Genomic DNA, 25361 nt, shown 5'->3' on the forward strand with positions numbered 1-25361 from the left:
CACCTTTCCTTTGCTGTCTGCTCTCACAAAGAAAATTGTAGTTGGGAGGAGTCGACTCCAATTCAATCTGAAAAACTCACACAGAAAGAAAAGGCAATTAGAAGAATTTTATTGATCCAATATTTTTTGAGTTTGACGCTCAGACCTCGGCAGGAAAAATTCACGCTGAATTATACTTTAATATGCATAAGCAGGCGTATGAGAATAGGGATATTTCCCCCCAGGCCTGAAACTGGTGGTGGAGTGGAGATAAATAAAGTTTGTTCAGTCCATATGATGAACTGTTTGAGCTAGATGTCCAACTTGGATAAACACAGGTTTGCATGAACTGTCCATGATGAGCAAGCATGAAGCGATTGTGGAGAGGAAAAACTCCCCTTTGGGAAGAAACCTCTGGCAGAACCCGGCTCAACATGGCGGTCTTCTGCCGGACCGTTTTAAGGAGTGACTGGGAATTCCATAAGAGTCCAGGAGGAATTACACTCTGATGGGGACGAGGTTGAAAGAGGACCGTAGGAAAGCCAGGCGGAGCTTGCTACGATGGTGGAGAAGGGGATGGAGGTGGGTTGTATCCGGTCATCAGAGTCCAAACCGGACACACCCAGCCACTGCTTGCTCGCTGAAGAGAAGGCCGAGACGAGGATGTGGAGTTCTTTTAAGTTGAACCCAGGATGCTGATTGGCTTCGAGGAGGAGCAGTTCAAAGCTGATTGGCTTGCGTCAGAGGCGGATGAGTCTCTGATTGATGGAGGTAGGCAATAGAGTTTCTTCAGTTTGAATTTTCGCTTAAGCTCCATCAGAATGGCTGCTGCATTAAGTTCATGTAACCATGTTTCTGTTAAAAACATTACATGAAGGTTATTGTCAACAATGAAGTCATTAATTAAAAGGGATTTTCCTGACGGTGATCTAATGTTTAATAAACCCAGTTTATATGACTTTGTGGTTGATGATGTCTCTGTGGCAGGTTGCATTTGACAGTTTATGACTTATGTGTTTGGTCCTGTTTGTTAAGCTTTTGTTTTTCTTATTTCTGCTACGTATCATCACAGATATTCCATATTCTTTGACAAGAGGCCCAGGCTCAAGCTGGAAACTGTCATGTCTGATAAACGTGCTGCCAGGGCCCGGTCTGTATCACAGAGAAGTTAATTGGAGGTCCTGAGCACCAGAATGTTCAGTGATACAAAGAGGAGGATCTGGGGCTCTACGGCCGTTGGAAGATGCTGTTTTAGTCACAGAGCTTCGGTTGTCAGAAAAGCTATGTGGAGAGGATGTCAGCTGTATGCCAATCTTAAAGACTTGACTTGAAAATACTGTAGGGATTGAGGGGAAAGCATTAGGCTGGTTTAAATCTTATCTGTCGGACAGATTCCAGTTTGTTCATGTTAATAATAAATCTTCCTCAAACTCTAGGGTTACCTGTGGAGTACCACAGGGTTCAGTCCTTGGACCAATTCTCTTTACTATATATATGCTTCCGATCGGCAAAATTATCAGACAACATGGGATTAATTTCCACTGTTATGCTGATGATACTCAGCTATATTTATCCATAAATCCTGTTGAATCCAATCAATTACTTTGACTGCAGTTATGTCTTGATGACATCAAAAGCTGGATGACTTTAAATTTCCTGCATCTAAATTCTGACAAGACCGAAGTTGTAATCTTTGGGCCAGAGTCCTCAAAAAATAAACTTATTAACCAATCACTTAATCTGGGTGGCATTAACTTGGCCTCTGGCAAATAAGTAAAAAATCTTGGCGTTATTTTTGACCAAGACATGTCATTTAAATCCCATATTAAACAGGTTTCCAGAGTTTTCTTTTTTCACCTCCGGAATATCGCCAAAATTAGAAACATTCTGTCCAGGAGTGATGCTGAAAAACTAGTCCATGCATTTGTTACTTCAAGGCTGGACTATTGTAATTCTTTACTATCAGGAAGTCCACAAAATGCAGTTCGAAGCCTTCAGCTGATCCAAAATGCTGCAGTTTTGATGAAAATCAACAAGCGGGATCATATTTCTCCAATTTTAGCTTCCCTTCATTGAAGTGGCTCATGTTTCTTATCATTCTAGGACTTAAGAAGTGGAGGTTAACCAACAGTTTACCATGGTGTTTAGAATGTGTTTTTTTTTTTTGGGGGGGGGGGGGGGGGGTTGGGATGGAATTTTGGAGTGTATGTCTAAATATTTGTAGATCATCCAAGGGATGGATGTCTGAATATTTTATAGTTAGGGTCAGCTCCCTGCCCAAGATGCCTCAATCCTTCCAAGAGACAGGCTTCTGATGGAACTGAACTTTCAATGACTGTCGTCTCGTCCACAGGAACCCCTAGTGACTCTTTATCATTCCAGATCATGGCGGATGGACTTTTGGTAAATCCGAAAATGGAGAATCGGATCTGCCATTCTCTGATTTAAAGGGGGGAATGTTATGATATGATAAGGCCATCATGAATAATTGATCTCAGATTGAATATTGAGAGTGGAAGAGTTTAACAAAGAAATTCCACTGTGGCTGCAACATGAGACCCTCAAGGCTTGGACGGCCCTTCTTCTCAGCAGGGGTCCTGCTGAGACCCCTCCTTACAGATAAAAGTCACAGCACATCTCTTCAGGCTCTCTTCTCTTCAGCCCTCTTCACTTCTCAGACTTCTTTAGATCACCTCCTGCTCAGACCAGGAAAGAGCTGCTTCGGAGCATGGGCCCTGCACTGGCCCGACCGGCTCTCTCCAGCATCTGGAGAGAGCCTCTAGTCGCCCGGAGAACTTGTCCAGGCAGATCAGGTTAAGTTTGCTGTCTTAACCTCATAATAAGATGCAGTAAGAAGGGTCCTGCATGCCAAAAACAGTTTTGTTGCATTTCTCCTCAGCACACAGGGGAGAGAACCCCAGATTCCGCTGAAAGCCAGCAGCAGAGCCCATGTTGAATGCTCACGAGGGAAATCTGCTCAAATCGGACTGCAACCGGGTCCGAGAACGTCCTCGGACCAGGCCTCCGACCCGACCATGCTGTTAGCTCATGCTGCTGCAGAGCTAATGCTAGCCCGCCAACAGCTTCCTCCCTCAACGCTCCTTCCGAGAATGGCCGAAACTGGACAGAACTGACATGAGACAAAGGACAGAACTGACATGAGACAAAGGACAGGTTTGGGCAGCGAGTTGAGGGTGAAGTTAAAAGGTTTATTGGGAAATGTTTTGTAAACCATGGTGTTTAGAACAAAAGGGCTAACTGGTAGCTCGCGCTAGCCAAACTGCTATTAGCCTTGCTAACATCCGGTTTCGGACATTTCAAAAGGAGTTCGTTTTAAAGCATAAAGCATAACTGTTCTGCTCCACCATCCTTTGATGGTGCTATGAGCCTTATCCCCGCATTACTATCGAATATTAATGCTGGTAAAGGCAATTTTGATAACTTTATGTTGTAACCTCTTAGCCACCGAGTCGCTGGAGCGACCCCTAGCGCCCAGAGGTAGAATCGCATAGACAAAGGCAAGTGATTCTGAATTAAATGATTTTACAGGACAAACCGGTCCTCAGAATATTATTTCAACAAATAATGTTTTATTTACCTTGGGCTTTGCATTGTGAATGGATTGAAATACATGCCAAATGTTTTTAACTCCATTCCATGCTTTTGGAATCAGATCTGCAGTGAACCAGGATTCACTGAAGTATTAAGAGAGATAAGAGATAAGCTTTATTGATCTCACAGTGGAGAAATTCACTTGTCCCATCGGCTCAATAGTCAAAAATCAGAAGAAGGTGTCAAAGTAGGTAAGTAGAATAGGTTAGATACAGTTATACAGCTATATACAATATACAATTCTGTACACTCCTATGTATAAATATGTTATTGCACATATGTTATTATACAGTTTATACAGGACTATTGCACAGGCTTATTGCACAGTTTATACAGTTTATACAGGATTATTGCACAGGCTTAATGCACGGATTATAGCACCTTGTTTAAATAGCTTATTGCACATAAGTTATTACAGTTATTGTTGCAGCTGTGGTGCATGGTTGTAGTCGTTACTCTAATAGTTACACGTATAAAGCTATGATCAGGTAGCAGCAGGAATGAGTGACCTTTATAACATAATAATATAACACAATAATAATAATAATAATAATAATAATAATAATAATTAGTATATAAGTATTCTGATGAGGATCAACCACTTTGTACGGAAGAGGATTAGGGCCACTCAAAAAAAAAGTCTACTCAATTCTGACTTTAATCTCAGAATTCTGACTTTTTTCTCAGAATTCTGAGATTAAAGTCAGAATTCTGACTTTTTTCTCAGAATTCTGACTTTTTTCTCAGAATTCTGAGATTAAAGTCAGAATTCTGAGATTAAAGTCAGAATACTGAATATTTTCTCAGAATTCTGACTTTTTTCTCAGAATTCTGAGATTAAAGTCAGAATTCTGTTTTCTCAGAATTCTGAGATTAAAGTCAGAATTCTGACTTTTTTCTCAGAATTCTGACTTTTTCCCCAGAATTCTGACTTTTTTTTTTTTTTTTGGGCGCCAGGAAGGAAGGGATGTTGGTGCAACCAGTTTCATTGACAGAGATGTGAGTTGTGTGGAAGGGCAGGTAACATATACTGGTGGAAAATGACGAAATTAAGCTACTTTTTACGTGCCCGAGGGATCCCTGAAGATACCGTTTCATTAATGGAAGAGCAGAAGGTGAGTAAAACAAGAAAGCTACTTTGGTATCTAAAACAAAACGGTTACAGCTAGCTGTTAGCATGTTTGTTAGTTTACGTCGATGAAATTGCCAATAGAATAGACAGCAGATGCGGTTTAGCAGAGTAAAATAGGGTTATATTAACAATTTTAAATGGGCATTCCACTGAGAATCTTCCCCAGCAATTTAAAATGGATTACTTTCACTGTGTTTTTAGAGTTTGACTGATGTTAAGACCTGGAGCTAAGAGGGCTAGCAGACGGCGTAGCAGGCTAGCCCTCTTGAAACAATGCTATGCTGATGAGCAGAGCTCTAACTGTCACGCATTTACCACATTTCACTGACTTCACACGCAACATATGGCATTTCTCACGCATAAAAATAACAAAGCCCATCTGGGCTGCGGATGATCCGTTCACAGCTCTGTCCGTCCAGAGGTGAGTCTAAGCCCGCCTTCTACAGAGCTGTTTCAGCTTCTCTCACAACTTGTGGCCATCAGTTTAACCAGTGGTGAAAGTAAGCCGGTACAGTCCGGTAATGCGTAGCAGGAGACGAGGTGGGCGAGCGGCTCCCAAATGAAGCCTTTATTCAGAACCAGTCATAGTTGCACGCTGGATCAGAAAACAGATTCGCTAACCAGATTCAGTCTAATACACAATTTAGTATGCTTATAAGTGTCATTCTTATTAATTCTGCCTTTTTAACTACATGTGACGTGTTTCTGTGCCTCAGCGCTCTTACTGCTCTTCTCTCCTCCCTTCACTCGGAACCAGGTGCATTTATCAGCGGCCACCATTCAAAACGTGAATCAGTACGTTTAATGTCCTCACAGCCGTAGCAAAATGTTCCAGTTAAAGTCAGTAGCAGAGTTAGCAGCTGTGTTTCATGCTATTTTGTTTTTAAGACACAGAACGAGTGGTGCTTCGGTGGGCGTGCTGCCTTGCGCTTTAATTCAGGTGCGCATAATTCCATTAAATTTATTTTTTTCTACGTCGGAGTTGCATTGTGAATGCATATCAAATATAAAACATATGAAATAGTAGGAAATACAATTCAAATGTTCTAAATCAGTTAAACTAATTTAACCTTGTTCCACATTCTTTAAGATGACTTTAGTTCTGTAACTTAGATCTGCAGTGAATCCAAGATTCACTCAAAAAGTCGTATGATGGTTGTAAAATATATTTGTCCCTTTTGTGTGTACATAGTTCCAGTTTATTTAATATAAATTTTCTTTAGTAGTTGTAGTTTCATTTTACTAGCCTAGTAAAGGATTTGTTGATTGGAATATATTGTTAAGTCAGGTAAACATTAAATCATCATGTTCTCTGGATCTTAATTTTATTTCTGATATTCACTGGACAATTCCTAACAGTTATTTAATAAACATTAAATAGGTTTGGAGATGGTAGGCCATAGTCACAGCTCGCTAAATAAAACTTAATGTGGGTTAAAGTTTTTTTGTTTCTCTCTCTCTCTCTCTCTCTCTCTCTCTCTCTCTCCAGTGGGAAGGCAAAATTATTTGAGGAATGGGTGAATAGATGGATAGAAAGAAACAGGCTATCAACAAACATGTGGTTGTTAGGATATCAACGAGGTCAAGTGGAACGAGCTGTTTATCCAAGAACTGCATGCCACACTTAGATGGCACTGACCCAAAAGATTGGCACATATCTATCAGATACCACCCTGGAGGTGACACAGCTTCCCTGCTGATGTCACAGTTTGGATGTGTACCGCCCTTGTATGGGTGTGTCCCGAGATCCCTTTATAATGTTTGTGTGATGAGCATTCGAGGCCTCCTGCCGATCAGGGGCCCATCAGCGCTGGTGTGACTGTAACTATTTCTCTGTCTTTACGTAGATAAAATATAACTAAAAGCATACTTGTCTGTTTTATGCGTCCTGCATTCAAGGTAATAAGTAAGTGGGGGTCACCTGACTGGATAAAACGAGCTGGGTCCACCGAGGGTGCTTCACCGTAGACGGGACATGGTGAAACAGTAACATGGTTAAAATATAACATCATGATCCCTTTGGCATGATTTACAATGTTTATTTTTGTGTGTTTTATTTGTAATACTTTTTACCTTAAATAGACTGTATGTCGTAATATCTTTCTACATGACAATCAATCTAGTCTTTTCTTGTTTTAAATAATGGATGGTCCCATTTACTAAAAGGGTACGCTATAGCTCCCTTCTTACATTATTTTATTTCTCCTAAAATCTGTAGATAGCTCTAATGTTATTTACGGGCAGTTTTTTTTTTTCCCACCCATGGGTGCAATGTTATTGGTGATCTTATTGATTTGTATGGAAAATGTTTTCTTGCTCTTTCTGCACAGATTGACTGTGATGTCATAGCGCTTATGGATGACGCAACTCTAGCAAATTACATCACCTCCTATGGAGACCGAATTGCCGTCTTCAATTTCTGCAGAAGCAAACAACCACTCTCAAAAAGAAAACAGGGACTTCTGCAGAGACTTCGTGAGAAAATGAAAAACAGAAAGGAAAGTACATCGGAGAACGCCTCATGCGAAAGAACAAGCCAGACAAAGAAGCAAAAAGCAACACGAAATGTTGAGATAGGATGGATACATAGTGATGGAAAAGTAACCAAACAGGTGAGAGCGAAGCAGGGAGGTGGCACTAGAAAAATTCAGATGGCCACTGACGCTGGATTAAGAGATATTCTTCAGGAAGGAAAGAAATTATTTTTCCCTGGTGGCAAATCTCCTAAGGGACCAGAAACAGATTTTGAGTTTGAGGTTTGGGACTTTAAACAAAACCACCTTACTGAAGACACCTGCCAGAGTATTGCCGCTATGTATGAAGCAGCAAGGCTGACAATGTTACGTTTCTACTTTTCAACAAAGCTAAAAGATCCTTAAGAAGAAGAAAGTGAGACATCTAATGTCATATTTGTCTTGGAAAGCAATAGCAGTGAAATTAATTCAAAACTTTTTTTTTTCATGAAAAGACCTTTCACTGTATCACTGCAAATAACACCAAAATACACCAACAATAAAATTTTCTACATTACAAACAGTGACAATTCACTGCATTGGCATAAGTTTTTACCTGAATAAGATTAAGAAAGCAGAATTGGATAAGACTTTTGTCCAAAAAATCTCCTGTGAAGTGGCCATCATCCTGAAAAGTTTGAAATAAGTTCATCCAAAACTGTGCACTCTGTTTGCGGAGGGTAGCCCACCAGCCTTCTATACGCTGGTTGGCTGTACTTCTTCCACAAATTAAGCTTTTTTTCCCCTGCAAAATTGTCTGTGTGGTTTCTCCGCAGAAAAATCTGCATTTGTTCAATGGAACTGTTTGAACACAGGAGGATACGTGCCTCTATCGGCACGTATCCTCTCTGGACATCCATTGACACCTGAAACTGTTTTCAGAAAATAACTTGAAATCAATTTAGGGTCATTATTAGTGGTATAAGCCTCCATTCATAAAACATAGCGACTAAAGCCATCTATACAGCCACTGATGGCAATGCCATAGGGTTTTAGTTTATCGTAGCCATCCATGTGCCAAAGCGCATTTGGTCCTCTGCATTGGTACTGGCGTCTTCTTAAACGTAGAGCTTGCCTCAGTTCCACACCTTGTGGGTCAACCAGTTTGATTATCCTTCTTACAGTGTCTTGTGACACCACAAATCCATTTTGAACTGCACGAAGATGTAGCCAACGATAACCTTGCATCTGTCCATTGGTCATGATTTCTTGTTGGACAAAAGCTAGCACTTCTTCCAGGTTTGACTGATTCTTCCGTCTGAACAGCCCAAATCTTTTACAAATTCTTTTTAGAGTTCGTACACTTATTATAGTCTGATGACTGTGTGCTAACATTGCAAGTATTTCTTTGTTAGTGAAAGAAAGCCTGAAGTACAGGCTGACTAGGTCATCTAAATCTGACATTTCTCAGACACTTCTCCTTCTTCTGACTTTTGACTATTGAGCCGATGGGACAAGTGAATTTCTCCACTGTGAGTTCAATAAAGCTTATCTTATCTTATCTTATCTTATTTCAGGAAGAGTGACTTTCACTTCAAGAGGTTCTGCAGAAGTCCTTGTCTTCTTTTTGAGACTGGTTGTTTGCTTTAGCAGAAATTGAAGAAGACAATTAGGTGTCCATTGGAAAGGATGTCATTTACCAGAGTTTTTTCATCCACCAGCACTATGACATCACAGTCAATCTGCACACAAACAGAAAGAAAAGACAATTACTTTCTTCAGCATTTTCCCTACAACTCACTATGATCACCGTTAACATTGCGCCCATAGGTAAGAAAAACAAACTCACTTAATAATGTAAGAGCTATCTACTGTTTAGAGGAGGAAAAAAATGTTGGAAGAAGGGAGCTATAGCGTACCCTTTTAGTAAATGGACCACCCATCATTTAAAAATAAGAAAGGATTGTAATGTAGAAAGATATTGAGAAATACAATTTAGGGTGAAAAATAGAACAAATAGAACACAAATAGAACACGCAAAAGGAAACATTCTAAATCATCCCAAAGTGATCCTGTTGTTATTTCTCATCTATATATTTGTAATGTTTCCGACACTGTACCACTATATGTGCACAACCGTGTTTATTGTTAGCTAGTAAAGTTAGAGATCTTTAGTCCTCCACCACCTATAACTATGTAAGCAAACAATCTATTCTCATTATTAATATATATAAACATGTATTTAACCTTTATTTCATCTTCTAAAAGTTACTCAATTCAACATGTGAGATATATTATTCATATAGGTGAGTAACAACCTATAATACAGCTCCTGCTCAATTTCCTTGGAAAACATTCAAATAGAAGAACAATAGCGTGCAACAGACCTAACTGGGATAATTCCAGCAATCGGCATCTGGTAAAGCCTCTATTCATGCATGTGATGTTACATTATGAAAGCTGTTTATTCCTCCATTGGCATAAGATGACAAACATGCTAACAGCTAGCTGTAACCGTTTTGTTTTAGATACCAAACTAGCTCTCTTGTTTTACTCACCTTCTGCTCTTCCGTTAATGAAACGGTATCTTCAGGGATCCCTCGGACACGTAAAAGGTCGCTTAATTCCGTCAATTTCCACCAGTATATATTACCTGCCCTTCCACACAACTCACATCTCTGTCAATGAAACTGGTTGCACCAACATCCCTTCCTTCCTGGCGCCCAAAAAAAAAAAGTCAGAATTCTGAGAAAAAAGTCAGAATTCTGACTTTATCTCAGAATTCTGAGAAAAAAGTCAGAATTCTGAGAAAAAAGTCAGAATTGAGTAGACTTTTTTTTTCTTTTTTTTTTTTGAGTGGCCCTAATCCTCTTCCGTACTAATCCTCTTCCGTAACTTTGTTTTGTCTTTTGTTTTTTGTTTTTTTGCATGTAAATAGTTCCTTAGCTTAGCTTATTTTTATCTTCATTTTGCTTAGTAGTTTAGTTAAGTTTTTATTAATCAAAATATTGTGTTAATTCAGGTAAACAGAATTACCCAGTGATGTTCTCTGGATGTTCATTGAATTTCTGTTATTAAATTCTTGAACTGGAAAATAAGTTGTCACTCCTTTATTCAAGGTGTGTGCAGGTTTTGCTGTTAAAAGATCGCTAGTGCTCAAATTCATCCCTTTCAACCATTGTCTTGATATCAGCTTAAGAGCTGATCATCACCAGACAATACTTAACAGACAGAGAGTTATTTATGAAACATTAAACAACTTTAAACAGTGTATAATTGCACAACATGATGAATGACCAACAGGTGTGGCTGACTGCAGAGGGAGTGAAGGGAAAGCTAAGTGAGGGGAATGAGGAGCTGAAAACTAAACAGAAAATAAAGTCAAATCATAACTAAAACCCTAACAAGGAGGAAAAACTGAAAAAAATAGTAAACAAAAGGCTGATCAAAACCTAAACCCTGACACACCATAACACAATCTTTTTTCCCTGAAAAAATATTGTAGTTGATTATAAAAGACACAAAATGAATAATCAGATTCACATCCAGCCAATGAACACATCTCAGATTATCATTAATCTATGGTATACTAGCCAGTTTAATACTGCACTAGTTAAGCGTTGACCCGTTGCTATTTAGTTATGACGCACTGAGGGGCTCATGTTGTACCTGTGGCTCGCATGTAAAATTAATCCCAAAGATTTTCTTGTTGTCAAAATTTGTTCCAGTCAGATAAACTATTTGTAAACAAATCCATTTATTCCATGATACAAGGCAACAGTGTTAACAATGACTCCGCCACAGCGGTCAAAAACTTGTATGCCTTTCTGGGTTCAACACTGGCCTGTTACAGTTTATAACCATCATCATCACCTTTCACAGCGACAGGTTTCTCATCTCAGTCTGCGCGCTGACCAGACAAATATCCTCTTTGGCGCGGGGCACTGTAGTGTGTAATTACGCAAGCTGAAGGCTGAGTTTGAAGTTGTTCTCTGAGCGCGTTGTTTCTAGTCGGAGCGGACAAAATTATAACTTTCTGCTTCGCTTTTAGCCCACTAATAGTCTTAAATGGGGAATCCTATGGGAAAAATAATATTTTTTATGCACTGCAACCCCAGAATTGATGAGTAAAGGCACAGCTTTTCAAGCTTTGCTTCTCAATGGTTCCTAAGTGACAGTGGAAAAAAACAATTTTTGGTAACGTCTGGTATCAGCATAATTTATACTTAATGATACCAGTTTGAGGCGGTGAGGTGGGTGGATTAAAATAGTATAAAATTGAAATAAACAGTGGCAAAAATACATAAATAGAAACTGTAAAAGGCTCCTTTAGTGGGAAGAGCATGCATGACAGGTCTGAGCTGAAGCCCCTGATGACAAGTTCCTTAAAAGTGCCCGCTTAAATTACATGTAATTTAATTTTTGAATTCAAGCACAAGTCGATGCGGGTGCACCAGCCCACCGAAGTAACAATGGTTCTGTGTTGTTAAACAAAATAGCATGAAACACAACTACTAACTCTCCTATTGACTTTAATTGGGACATTTTGCTACAGGTGGGAGGACATTAAACACATTAAACATTTCACATTTGAAGGCTGGCTGCTAATAAAAGCTCCTGGCTCTGAGGGAAGGGAGGGGAGAGGATCAGTAATAGCGCTGAAGCACAGAAACACTTGTAGTTTAAAACTGCTAAATTAATTAAAACAAAACTTAGAAATAGACTAAGAGGGGTTTAAGGCCGATGTGACCACTCTTCCTGCTTCTCTGTTAACATGAACTGCAGCAGGAATTATTTCCACAAGTTGTGAAATAAGCTGAAACAGTTTCGTAGAAGGCAGGGTTTTGACTGAGCTCTGAAGGGCAGTACTGTGAATGGATCATCCGCAGCCCAGTTGACCCATTATTTTTATGAGAAATGCCATGTGTGTTTTGTGAAGTCAGTGAAATGTATGTGTCATACGGTCATTGCGTAAAAGTTGAGAGTTCTTTTTTGTCTTGTCCAAACCTCCTACAGCCTGATGGTTCAAGACATCAGCTCCACTCACTTCCCCCATGAGCTAAGCGGAATGTGTCGACAGATTAAACCCTGCTCACTTCCGCAATAAGCAGCAAGGCACACACAGAGCGGAACATCTAACCTGAGCACACAACTCTCCTGACCATTCTAGTCTTCTTTCCCTTTAAGAGAGCAGGTCCAGATTCTCCCTCACGGTACAAACTCCCTCTTTTAAAGCTCCATCATGTGCTTTAGTCTCAATAAAAACTATAAATTCAATTTCTATCATTGTTTCTAGTTCTGAAACAGGTTCTCTAGATGTCAGAAAACAGAAGCTCACTTTGTTTTTCTAGATTAAATAAATCTATATATTTGAACACTATCAACCCTGCTTATATATAAACATGGATATAAAGATTTTCTTAACTCGAACATTAAATTGAACAACTAACAGAAAACAGTAAAGCACGACATACATAGGCTACTCACCGTCTCTTCTGTCCCTTCAGCCCAACTCTTCTCCGTGCTCTGACGCTGTTTGGTAGACAGGCTGAATACAGAGATGGGTGTAAATGCCTCCCATTCTAAAGGTATGAGAATAAACTCGTTCTACAACTAGAAACCCTTCTCAGCTTGGAAGAGGAGGAGTCATTCTATTGGTAAATCATTCTACCTCTTAAGGTTTTTTCTCTGTATATTCAGCCAACCTGCTTGGAGCACAGAGTAGCATTGGGCTGAAGGAACAAAAGAGAAGGTGAGTAACTTATGTCTGCTGTGTTTTACTGTTTTATCTTTTAGTTGTTTAAAGTTCACCTACAGCTGACAGGGGACATGAATAGTTTCTCAAATTGTATTATTTATCTGAAAATCATTTAATGTTCAAGCTAAGAAAACCTTTATATCCATATTTATATAGAAGTAGGATGTTTTTTATTCCCGCCACTCCAACACAAAACTACTTTGGCCAAGACCAGTTTTTGTTGCAACCTCTGAAGCTCGTTTAGTCGCTGATGTAAAATATCAGAATGTGCGGTTTGCAGACCTCTGGTGTTCAGGAAATTCAATTCAATTCAATTCAATTGTATTTATATAGCGACCAATTCATGAAACATGTCATCTCAAGGCACTTTACAAAGTCAAGTTCAATCATATTATACAGATTGGGTCAGATTATACAGATTGGTCAAAAATGTCCTATATAAGGAAACCAGTTGATTGCATCAAAGTCCCGACAAGCAGCATTCACTCCTGGAGAAGCATAGAGCTACAGGGAGAGTCATCTGCATTGTACATGGCTTTGCTGCAATCCCTCATACTGAGCAAGCATGAAGCGACAGTAGGAAGAAAAACTCCCCATTAACGGGAAGGAAAAACCTCCGGCAGAACCAGGCTCAGTATGAACGGTCATCTGCCTCGACCGACTGGGGTTACAGAAGACAGAACAGAGACACAACAAGAGAGACAAAAAAGCACAGAAGCACACATTGATCTAGTAATCTGTTCTACATTAGATGGTAAGGGAACACTTCAATCCTCCAGCTGCATCTGATCAAGCAGTTTGACTTGAAGAGCAACAAGCAGAGCTCTTAACCCTCATAAAATAGACAAACCAGTGGATGCAAGTTTAAACAACTAAATAGAATATGATTGTTAGATAACTTGAACCAGACTGTTGCTGATTCCAGTAATAGTTTTTGTTTTAGGGTCATGAGTCTTCCTTCGAGTCCTGTTCAGCGACCATGGTCCTCTCACTTGGTTCCTTTTCTCTCTGGTTCTGTTGGACCTCTTTAACCTTTCTGACAGACTGGCTCCCTGAACATGACCCTTAACCCCTGTTTGCTCCCTGGGCGCCACACAGTGGTAGCCCACTGCTCCCAAAGGGGATGGGTTAAATGCAGAAGTGAATTTCTCCATTGTGAGATGAATAAAGTATCAATTATTATTATCTAACCTAATATTTAGTTTAGATCAGTCTTCTGGCCTTCTGACGCTAAACTTAGTGAAGAACTCATGAAGTCTGTTATTTAACAAATAAACTCATTACTTCTCTGTTTACTTATTTTTAGGGATGACACCCTCTGATAATCGGCCAGATTAACTTCCTCAGTCCTTGAGCAACAAACTCAGACTGATCAGTGTTTTCTCTTTCCTCTGTTTGATCAAAGAGCTCCCCTGTTTATTTTAGAAAATAATTTGATATTTTTAAATCAATGTTACTGAATTTAATGCTGTTTATGTGTGTTTTTGTACAGTGCTTTGGTCTCTGTGTGTTTAAAGTGCTTTCTAAATAAAGTTGATGGATTGGATTGATAGGAGGATTAATGCAAAGATGAAAACTCAGGTTGTTGTTTGCTTTCTGTTACAGTAGTTCTCTGCAGCTCAAACACTGAAATGGTGACAAAATATAATTTTAATAAATTTCCCAGCATTTTAAATTCATCAAATAATCTGAGGTGTTCTGGTAACTGACTGGGAGTCGTGCTGATTGTGGGAATCTCTTCAAAAAGGTCTCTGGTTGAAGAATCGTACCAAATCAGTCCTAAAATGTGTAAAATGAGTTTTTAATGAGGAGAAAAGCAGAAACAATGTTCAGGACCAGTCTGACTCTAAACTCTCACTCTGGGCTTTGCTCCAGATCTCCTGAGGAAAAACACCAAGCATCAACCCTGATCCTCTGGATTACAGGAACCAGACTTCATCGGCTTGTTGGCTTCCCAACATCTCTCTGCTTTTACTGAAGAAGCTTCTAGTTATTTATCACTTTACTGATCATTAATTAAAATTAAAACATGTGTTGCTCTGAATGATCAGAACAGTTCTGACTGGAAGAGACTGAATGGAGACATTTATAGAGTGATGGTCTGAAGCTGCTGTGGTCTGGATCAAATCAATTCACTTTATCTATAGAACATCAGTTACCAACATGTCATCTGAAGGGACTTTACTAAACAAAGAAAAGATAAATAAAAGTGATTAAACTGTAGAACCCACAGAACAGTTTTACCTTCAGGGAAGCTGAACGGAGCAAAGAAAAGTCTGCAGAAACTGGACGGATTGAACTCTGAGCTTAAATCTTCTGATGGCTCCAGTTTCCACTGAGAGGCTTTTATTCAGCAGTTTAGGGCTGAAGGAAGGTCCAAATGGCTCCAGAGGAGGTTCTGTAGATGGAAAAGAACTCCATGAAGTGATGGTGGCAGTCTGCTGCTCTAACATCTAGTCTTTCTAGATCTAAGCTGCAGCCTCCACAAGCATAAAGATCTTTGTCGGTCTCTCTGGTTCTGGAGTCAAAGTTGGTCTCTGAGGTTGAAGCTGATCAGCAGCTGCTGGAAAAAAAATTATTATTTATCTTCAAAACTTAGAGGTTATAAATTTATAATAATACTTTTTATGTATCTGAATATACCAGTTTAATTCATCTGTCAGTTAATCAGGTGGAAACATCATCACTGTATGAAATCTAGAAACCCAGGAGTGATTTAATGGATGTTCTGCTTCCTCTCCTAAAATCAAAGAAACTCCTCCCTGAGTTTCCGATAATCTGGACCAAACTGCTGCTGTTCAGCTTCTGCCTAAATCTCAAAGCTGAGGTGTTTGGGCTAAATCTGCTGAAGAAGCAGAAACAGTGACACAGGTCAGAGGTCAGAGGTTCTAGTCCATGGGTGTACTGGGACCATTACGTATTCTGACCATGCCACCACCAGCGTAACCTTAGAACCTGCAGGTGTGTTTTGTCCTCTCAGAAGGTTCCTGAAGGTTCCTGCTCTGATTCCTTATTGCAGCGCTTTCCCACCTGCATGCCAGTAGCAGCTATTGCAGCCTTACTGCTGCACTGAAGGGCCACTTGTAAAAAATGTTATTCAAACCCACATCATGTTTTTAATTTACCAATTCACTGTTTAATTTTCACATTCAAGTTATTTTCCACGGGCTCTTTGGTAACCATATTTTAAAAATTTCAGCACTTTTAAACCTTTGTTTAATTGAGTCGGTTGTGACCCCTGGTTCCTGAGACTAAGCTCCTTATCAAACTACTGTGCAGGACAGGCTGCTGGCCTCTTCACTGTTCACCTCTAGTGGTTCTATCTTAGTATGCCTGCTCCTTTATGAAGGAAAACTTCCATTTAGTCCACTTTGCTGCATCAGTGGCCAGAGCTGGTTTCTTCTCTAGCCTCTCCCTCTCTGCTCTCCCTTTGTTTTACATCTCTCTTCGCTGCATTTGATACATTTTTACAAAGAGCAAACGGAGGTTGTGATTTCTTTGTTGTTGCTTTAATGAATAAATCGGTGGAGCAGAGTCTGAAAGTGGCTGACAATAGCTCTGCTGTGTGGGCAGAGAACATCAGCCTCATGGGGAAGTAAAGGGAGGAGACGTGGACAGGTAGACACACCTGGGAGCCGCAGGAGGGTTTTTATTAAGAGGGACCAGAACCTCTGCGATCATTAAACGGGCCACCGGGAAAAGTCCTGATTGGCCCGATGGCAGTCCGCCCTGTTCTGGACTAATTTAGAGATTCCCTCTCATGGTACAAACTTATCTAATGCTCGATCAGAGGAATCCCCCTGACTTGAAACTTGGCTGAGTCATATCAGCCAAGTTTGAAATGAAAATGTTCCACTGAGAGAATGAGAGACGTTTCTTAATCAGCCTGCGAACATGCACGGACCACAGAGAAGAAGAGTTGTGCTGTAGGAACATAAACTGTTCTGTTGAATTTCTGTAGACTTTGTTCAGAGGTTGATGATCAGATAAACTCTCCCAGTTCATCTCTCTCCGTTTCTGTAGCTCAACGTTTTCTTGCTCGTGTTTTGTCATGTTCTTGTGTAGATGTGTTTCCTGCGTATTTAACTGCCTTTTTACAAAACATACAGCTTGCCGTGGCATAAAAAGAGACAAACGACATCTCTCTCTCTCTCTCTCTCTCTCTCTCTCTCTCTCTCTCTCTCTCTCGCTCTCTCTCTCTCTCTCACACACACACACAGTTGTTTGTGTGTTGAGTGGGCGGGGCCGGGCTTAGTCACGTGACTATTTTTAAGGAGCTGACGAGGTGAAAAATTGCACATACTGGTAAGGATGACCTCAGTGGCATTTCTGCAGTCAGTGCGTCCGGGAGGGGATAAAAAGCATTGATCTTTTAAACGAGTATTGTTCAATATGAATACCAGCTTTGGTATCAATATTATGAATACTAGGATCGATCCACACTCCTGTACAGGGTAGAATTATGTGGAAGCAACAGAGAAGGTGAGTAGTTTATGTCTCCTGTTTTTAACTTTTTTGTCTGTTAGTTGTTTATTGTTCACCTACAGCTGACAGGGGGACATGAATAGCTTGTCAGAATTGTATTATTTATCTAAAAATCATTTAATGTTCAGGTTAAGAAAACCTTTATGTCCACATTTATATTGAGGTAGGGTTGATAGTGTTTAAAGAGATGGATTTATTTAATCTAGAAAAACAAAGTGAGCTTCTGTGTTCTGACATCTAGAGAACCTGTTTCAGAACCAGAAACAATGATAGAAACTGAATTTATAGTTTTTATTGAGACTAAAGCACATAATGAAGCTTTAAAGGAGGGAGTTTGTACCGTGAGAGAGAATCTGGAGCTGATCTACTAAAGAGAAAGAAGACTAGCGACGTTAGGAACCATTAATCTTTCCCTTTTAGTTTGTCCTCTGTCTGTCTGTCTGTCTGTCTGTCTGTCTGTCTGTCTGTCTGTCTGTCTGTCTGTCTGTCTGTCTGTCTGTCTGTCTGTCTGTCTGTCTGTCTGTCTGTCTGTCTGTCTGTCAGTCGGCATCACAAGGCGTGATCTGTTGATAGCTGCTAGATCTTAAGGTTTACTTTAGAATGGATAATAGTCCTTAAATTATCTACAAGTGAATGAGGATAATTTAAGGGACCAGGAAGTGGTCTCTGGAGACGTGGGTATACTGACAGTTTTTAAACACAGCCCAGAAATATGCCCTTTTTTTTTTTTTTAGAAACAATCACATGAAAGACTGCTCTGTTTAGTTTACCCAAAAATCCATCAGTAGTGTTTACTTATTGTCACATAATTTCTGCTACTTGATCTTAGGTAAGAAGTATTATGAAATCACTAAACCAATACTGGCCCCGAAACTTGTAAGAGACAGCTATACGTTTCAGTGAACTATTCCTTATTCCTGAGTTCATGTATGGACTCTTTTATAAGCTGATTAGCAACAGTTACTGTGGGATGGAGTGTGTCATTATTATAAAATTAACATAACCTAATCAGAAGCACTTTGTAGGTATTACTACTTGAAATTAAAATACAGATAAGGCAAACATGGTGTTGCAGTTATTTTTATTTATTTTTTGTTATTTATTTACATAAAACACCTCAGATATAAATGCGACATCCTTGTTGATATTTCATCTTAAATTAATGGAATCAAACACATTCAAACCAATCAGATAAACTGAAAAAAATCTAATTATTCAACAAAACAATATGTTATACAATATGTAACAAAACAATAATATTTGAAAAAAAAAATGCATTTACAGCACATCAACAGTAGTGTACTCTGTCAACGCAGTAATCTTTGCTCATATTACAGTATATTCCAGACAGACTTGCTTTCTGCAGGAAAGCAAGTCTCCTCCTCTGCTTAAGGTTTTTGTGATTTTTATTATATTGTTAAAATACAGTATAATAATAAAAACAACAACAACAACAACAACAACAATAATGTTAGGTTCATAGTGTTTTTTTCCTAATCCACCTCATATCTTTCAAGCCTTATGTAATTTTTTCTGTGTTGTGTGCACTTGCCTGTTGCTTTAATTCTATACATTTCCTAATGGAGGGATACATGAAGGACCAGCTAATGTTATCTTATCTTAATAACACTTTTTAATTAATAACACTCTTTCAAGGTCTTAATTACACTTTATGTCGGGACAATGAGAGAAGTTTCGTCTACTCACTCCATTTCTGTTGTTCGACGTTTCTTGTTCATGGTTTTTCATGTGCTTACATAAATTTAATAAGTGTAAATATACATTTCCACTGGCTTTTTACAGCTTGCTTTCATTTTTGGTATTAAAATATAGCCATCAGAGGGTGTCATCCCTAAATATAAGTAAATAGAGAAGTGATGAGTTTATGTGCTGAATAACAGACTTCCTGAATTCTTCACTAAGTTTAGTGTCAGAAGCCCAGAAGATTCACCAAATGTAAAAGTTAAGTTATGTATGGGAACAGCCAGGTTTTTGTAGCTTTAACTTTCCGCCCAGTGGTTCATAGCCGCTCACGTTACTTGAGCTTTGAATTTCCCCTTTCTGTGGTTTGGCAACAAGCCAGTGAAGCGTAACATACAAGATGAGTCAGGCTCCTATTGCTGCACAGATATGGCAGGCCTTTTTAACATAAAATTGGCTTCACCTCACTTACGTTCCAGGTATCTTAAATTCATTTTTGATCAGACATAATAGTTAATTAGGATATCTGTATTTGACTAAGCAGAATACCAATTTCAGATATCTTGAATTCTGACTAGTCCAAATGACGTCAGATGTACCATTAGTTTGTATGGGGGCTCCAATTTAAGACATCTTAAATACATTACTTAATATCTGAAAGGTATATTTCAGATATCAACAATCAGATTATGACGAGTCAAAAGGTAAATTTGAAATATCTCTGTTTTTGTTCTGACTAATCATTCCAATTAAAGATATCTTACTTTGTTATTCAAGATATCTTGAATGTATTTTAAGATATCTCAAAGTAAGATTTGACTAGTGTAAATTGAAATGTAGAAATCTTAAGAGCAAATAATGACCTAACCAAAACTATATTTTAAATGTCTAGAATTGTATTTTTGTTTGGTCAAAATTCGTTTGAAGATATCTGAAAAAATAATTAGTGATATCTTGACCATTTTTAATCTAGTCGGCCTTTGTTTATCAGATATCTTGAATTATCATTCCGACTAGTAAATAAATGTCATTTGCGTAGCATTTTTAGGGGAAAGTTTAAAGCATCTTTACTGGCGTTTGCTATTCAGTGGTCTGCAATGTCAGATATATCCAGAGCTAATTCTCATGTTTTTAACACATAATTTTTAGTGCTGCAGCTTAAGATATCTCAATTATGAACGCTGGAGAAAGGTACCAGCAACCCCCGTGGATCAGAAAATGGATGGATGGATATCTCAGTCATAATTCCGTATGTGTGATCCTTCAAATGACAAATCAGGTGACGTCGTTTAAGATTTCACAAAAGGCATTTAGATTCTCCAAAATGTGATTGAAGATATCTTGAGTCATTCTTCTTACTAGTCAGAATATAAATGCAGATATCTTAAAGTACCATTCAGGATAATCAAAATGTAGTTTTTACTAGTCAAAAGCTGTTTTTGAATATCTTAAATGTATTTACAGATAATCAGAAGAAGCTGATGTTGTGTTAAAATGGCTTTCCATACTGGGGCAAGTATATCTCTAACAAGCTGGAACAAGGAAAGGAGGCAGGTCTCTTAAACCGGTTCTGGCCTGTTTTCCCAACTTATTCTTATAAACAGAGGATGAGGAGCCTGTATTTCAACACCGCTTCCTGGAAATTAAAGCAAACTTTACTGTGGCCTGTACACTTCATCTGGCTCTTTCTGTTCACATTTTAATCAAGATGAAAAGAGCTGAAAATGTGATCTTGATGGAAGCTTTAATGAGAACACAGTTACATTTGAAACAATCTGGCATTAAAGTCTTTATAAATCTTTTTTCTTTATTGTTTATTGTGTTTAGAAATGTGTAAAACAAACTGTGTGAACTGTCTTTATCAAAGTCAGAGCAGTAGTTGTTCCTAAAGAGTGATTCATTTAATTAATAGTTTACTATTTCATCAATTGTGAAAAGCTGGAATAAACAGTAGAGCTAATGATGTCAGTGTGAGTTTGTTGCACCAGGACAGAGGAAGGTGGTCTGGGTTAACAGAGGATTGTAGAATGTAGTTTATTTACAAATGCATAAAAAGATTAGAAACTTTTATTTCTGAAAACAGCCAGGTTGTGAATGTTGAACTAGGGTTGGTCTCTGAAGTGTGAAACAGGACACCCTAATCCACACATCAATGGACAATATAGTTTAATATAGTTTAATTAAATATAGTTTTACAGACAGAGGATCTGAGCTGTGATCAGAAACATATCAGTAGTGCCAGTGAAGGGAAGCCTTGACTCTGGATTTACAGCCTTTCTGGGGCTGGTGGTGGAATAAGGAACCAGAGAATTGTATCTCTGTCGTGTCTGTAGGTGTGGTAGGAAGGGACATGGCTCAAAGTAGGCCAATCTGCCGGAGCTATAAAGCTACAAAACTCCGGTTGATTATTTAGTGTCAGTCTTTCCACGCTGGGTTGTAAGACCTGATCCAGCTTTTTGTTTCTTCACAATGGCTCTCCTGGTAACATCTCTCTGCTTTCTCTTGGGATGTTTTTATCGACAGGTACAGGTAAGTCTGTTGACTCTTTTCTATTATCATTAAACATTTATTTATAAAAGTAGTTCCATTAAAGGGCGTGTACAGGTTTTGCTGTAGGGCTTTTTTCCTTCAACAGCAGTTTGTTCCTTTTTTAAAAATAAAAATCTAAATTACCCAGTAATAGTTCTTGTTTTAGGGTCATGAGTCTTTCTACCAGTCCAGTTCAGAGACCAGGGTCCTCTCCTTGGTTCCAGTTATCTCTGGTTCTGCTGTGGAACCTCAGCGGTTCTGTTGGACCTCTTTAACCTTTCTGCTCTGTTCTTCTTCTCTGTCCTGCAGTTCAGGAAAACATCACAGCTGTACCTGGACAGAACGTCTCTCTGCCATGTCAAGTCCCCAACAAGAAACCTGCTGTCTTTGTAAAGTGGACCCGACCTGATCTAGAACCAGAATATGTCCTCCTGTTCAGAGATGATCAGCTGGATCCAGAACTCCAGCATCCATCTTATCAGAACCGGGTGGACCTGCAGGACAGACAGATGAAGGATGGAGACGTGTCTTTGGTTCTGGAGAACGTGACGACTAACGACAGAGGAACATACGAGTGTCGAGTTTTTCAGAGGGAAGCAAACCGAAGGAAGAGACACACTTTGACCTCTGACCCCATCGCTGTCATCGTCCTGGATGTAGCTCCTCCTCCAGGTGAGCTGTCAGTGCGTCTCTTTGTCTTTAGAGTTTCCAGCAGCTCCCTGGTTGTTGTGAGAGTGAAACAGGCCAGAAAAATGTATGAGGTAATAAATATATAGTGTGTGTGTGTTTCATTATCAAGAAAAAACATCCAATTAGATTAATTAAAATAATCATAAGAGTACCAATGACAGGGTTTACTGCAGCTACATAGAAGTAGATCCATCCATCTACTGTCTTTCGCTTATCCAAGATGGAATGGTAGGTGCAACAGGTCCAGGAGACAAACCCAGATATATCTCTCTCCTGTGACTTCCTCTAGCTCATTCTAGGAGATTCCAAGGCATTCCCAGCCAAGACGAGATGTACAGTCCAGTTCTGGATTTTCCCCTGGGTCTCTTCTCAGAGAGATGCCTTCAGAAAACTCCCAAAGCAAAGCATCTGATCAGATAGAGACACCACCTCAACCGGCACCTTTCAGTGTGGAGAAGCAGCAGCTCTACTTTGAGCTCCCACAGGATAACCTCACCCCATCTCTTTTTTTTCACTATGGCCATAGCAGTACTTCATCCACTTGTGAAAGTAAAATCTGTTGGGCTCATTTTGGCATTAAGACAACAATTCTTACTGTCCGCATTGCCAGCAGGACATTATAAAAAAAAACACACCTGATCCCATCTCTAAGGTTAACCTTCCAGAGGAAGCTCACTTGGATAGGTGATCTCATTCTTTTGATCATGATCCATACCTTATATGGGACAGTAGTAATGTAGACAGAGTGGGAAATCGAGAACTTTTCTTCTTGGCTCAGCTCGTCTGCACCAGTGTTAACAAGGGTGTGGCATAGTGCTGGTGGTACTTGTCAGGCCAGGTCTGCCTCAACATGACCTTTATCAAAGAAGTATAAGGGTTTTTTGACTGGAGAGATCAAAAGGATTCCTGGAGGTTCTACTGCTGATAATTTTACTAAAGAGCGGTATGCTACGCCTGGAGGAGGAGAGACACCGGTGAGAGCTACGCCTTGTTATTTTGACTGCTGTAGTGGATTTTATAACTGCCCCAATGGTTTTGTCTTTTGAACATTTCTTTGTTTTGTGCTGGAAACTGACTGAATACGAGGAACTAGAAGAGTTGTTTCTGACGCCTTTTTTTCTGGAGGAACGTGATTTTTGAAGAGATCCTCAATTTTGTTTAGGGTTTGGACAATTCATAATTTATTTATCAGGTGGTACGGGGTGGTGTTTTAAATATCCCGCGCTGGCACAGGTGTCAGTTGGCTAACGTTTCATTTTCTTTATTCTTCCTGTCATCCACTTAAAGGCCTAACAGCTGATCATAAATAACAAAACCCATAAAAGACCCCCTCTCCTCTCAAACATCCAGAGAAAGCTTTCCCAGAGAGGCTAAAACTGTGATCCCTAGATGATTGGAATGCACTCTCCAGTCCCTTTTCTTGAAAATAGGGACCGCCACCCGAGTCTGCCACTCCAGAAGTGTTGTCCCAGTCCTCCTTGTGATGTTAAAGCAAAATGTCCACCATGACAGCCTTGCAATGTCAACAGCCTTCAGAAACTCAGGCCAAAACTCATCCACTCCTGGTGCTGGGGAGTTTTTTAACTACTTTGGGAACTTCTGAGCTCCCAGCCAGGAGCTGGGTTCCAGAGCCCATGCTGTGTATCCAGTTATTTCTAGCTGGTACTGTTCAACCTCACACAGTAGCTCTGTGCTCACCGGTGAGGTAACATTCCTCTTCCTTTAAGCCAGTTTATGGCACCAGCGATCAGAACGCCAGGGCCACACCCTCACCTGCCACCCTGCATTGAACTCGATCCTGACGTCTCTGCTGGTGGTGGGTCACTCTGTAGCTTCTTAGTGCTGAGCCTGGCTGAGGCCCAGGAGGTAGAAGCCAACAAAATGTATTTATTTATTATCTGTGAATGAATTAAAAACACTTCAGATGAAACATAAACTAGTTTATAATCTGTGGAAAGTAAGTAAATGGCAGCAACTAATATATAAACAAGATTTTATTAGGTTTTCATGCTTTTAGAGAGAAACTACTCATTTTTGTTATTTTGTGGCTCTCTGTGAAAAAAATTGTTCAAACAAAAAACTAAATATGCTTAAAGGTGAACTGGCTTTAGAAGTCATTGTGGGGCTGCTGTGTCTAATCTAAGGGGGGAAAGTCCCTTCATCACTGAATGTAGTTCTGGTTCTGCAGTGAAGGTGTCAGATCAGATGTTTGTGTTCTCTAAAGATGTTGTAGATGAGAGTCTGGAGAAAGCAGCTGGTCTGGATGCAGTAGATGATGTGTCAGCAGTTTAGAGAGCAAATGGATCCTGTTGGGTTCTGCAGCTCTACTCACACCTGATTCTGTGTTGCAGAGAACATGGAGGGACGCACCGAGGATGGAAGCAGTCATCAACATACTGGACTGATGGCTGTAGCTGGACTGATTATCACAGTAGCTGTTGGAGTGGTTGTTATTCATAATCACTGAATCCCTCCATAAAAGAAGCAGAGGCTGAACAGGCCGTTAGATTAGTTTCCTCCCAGTCTGCTCTGTCATTTCTCTCCCTCTGCTCCACCTCCACTGCTATCAGCTGTGACTCCACCTGGTCCTCCTGGTTTCTCTGTCCTCCCAGTATTTAAGCAGTTCTACTGAATGTCCATGTCGCTGCTTCCTCCATTTGTTCCCTGCCGGTTACTGTAAATGTTGCGTTATACTGACACCTACTGGACGGGAAACAACACTGCAGGCTACTGAGGTGAAACTCATCTGACAAACTGATATTTAAGTATACAGTTAAAAAAAAATACAAAAAAAAAAAACATATTTTGTACTGTTTAATATCTCGATCTAAATGATTTAATTGTAAATTATCATTGATATTTTTTTAAATACAGTTAAAGTGAATGTGCCATAATGTAAAAAATTTTAAGTGAAGGTTGTTTGGATGTGATGTTGCTTATTAAGTCATCACTACTGCAAGATGATTTTTTTTCATTAAAGTTTTTGTTTAAATAAATATTTAAAATGTTTTGCATTTGGGCG

General features: G+C 39.5%; 2 protein-coding genes across 2 annotated transcripts in view; one reads left to right on the forward strand and one right to left on the reverse strand.

Annotated features, from left to right (window-relative positions):
- LOC118565830 overlaps positions 1-25114 on the forward strand; it is a gene marked incomplete in the record, with an annotated part of 395980 nt that extends 370866 nt beyond the window's left edge. Inside the window, 1 exon segment of the mRNA XM_036146869.1 lies at positions 24691-25114. Within this exon segment, the coding sequence (XP_036002762.1) occupies positions 24691-24806 (116 nt within the window).
- Positions 1-25361, reverse strand: part of LOC110368156 (ICOS ligand) — a 502595-nt gene that overhangs the window by 473245 nt on the left and 3989 nt on the right. The window lies entirely within an intron of this gene.

The sequence above is a fragment of the Fundulus heteroclitus genome, chromosome 14 (assembly GCF_011125445.2).
Source record: "Fundulus heteroclitus isolate FHET01 chromosome 14, MU-UCD_Fhet_4.1, whole genome shotgun sequence".
Lineage (NCBI taxonomy): Eukaryota > Metazoa > Chordata > Actinopteri > Cyprinodontiformes > Fundulidae > Fundulus > Fundulus heteroclitus.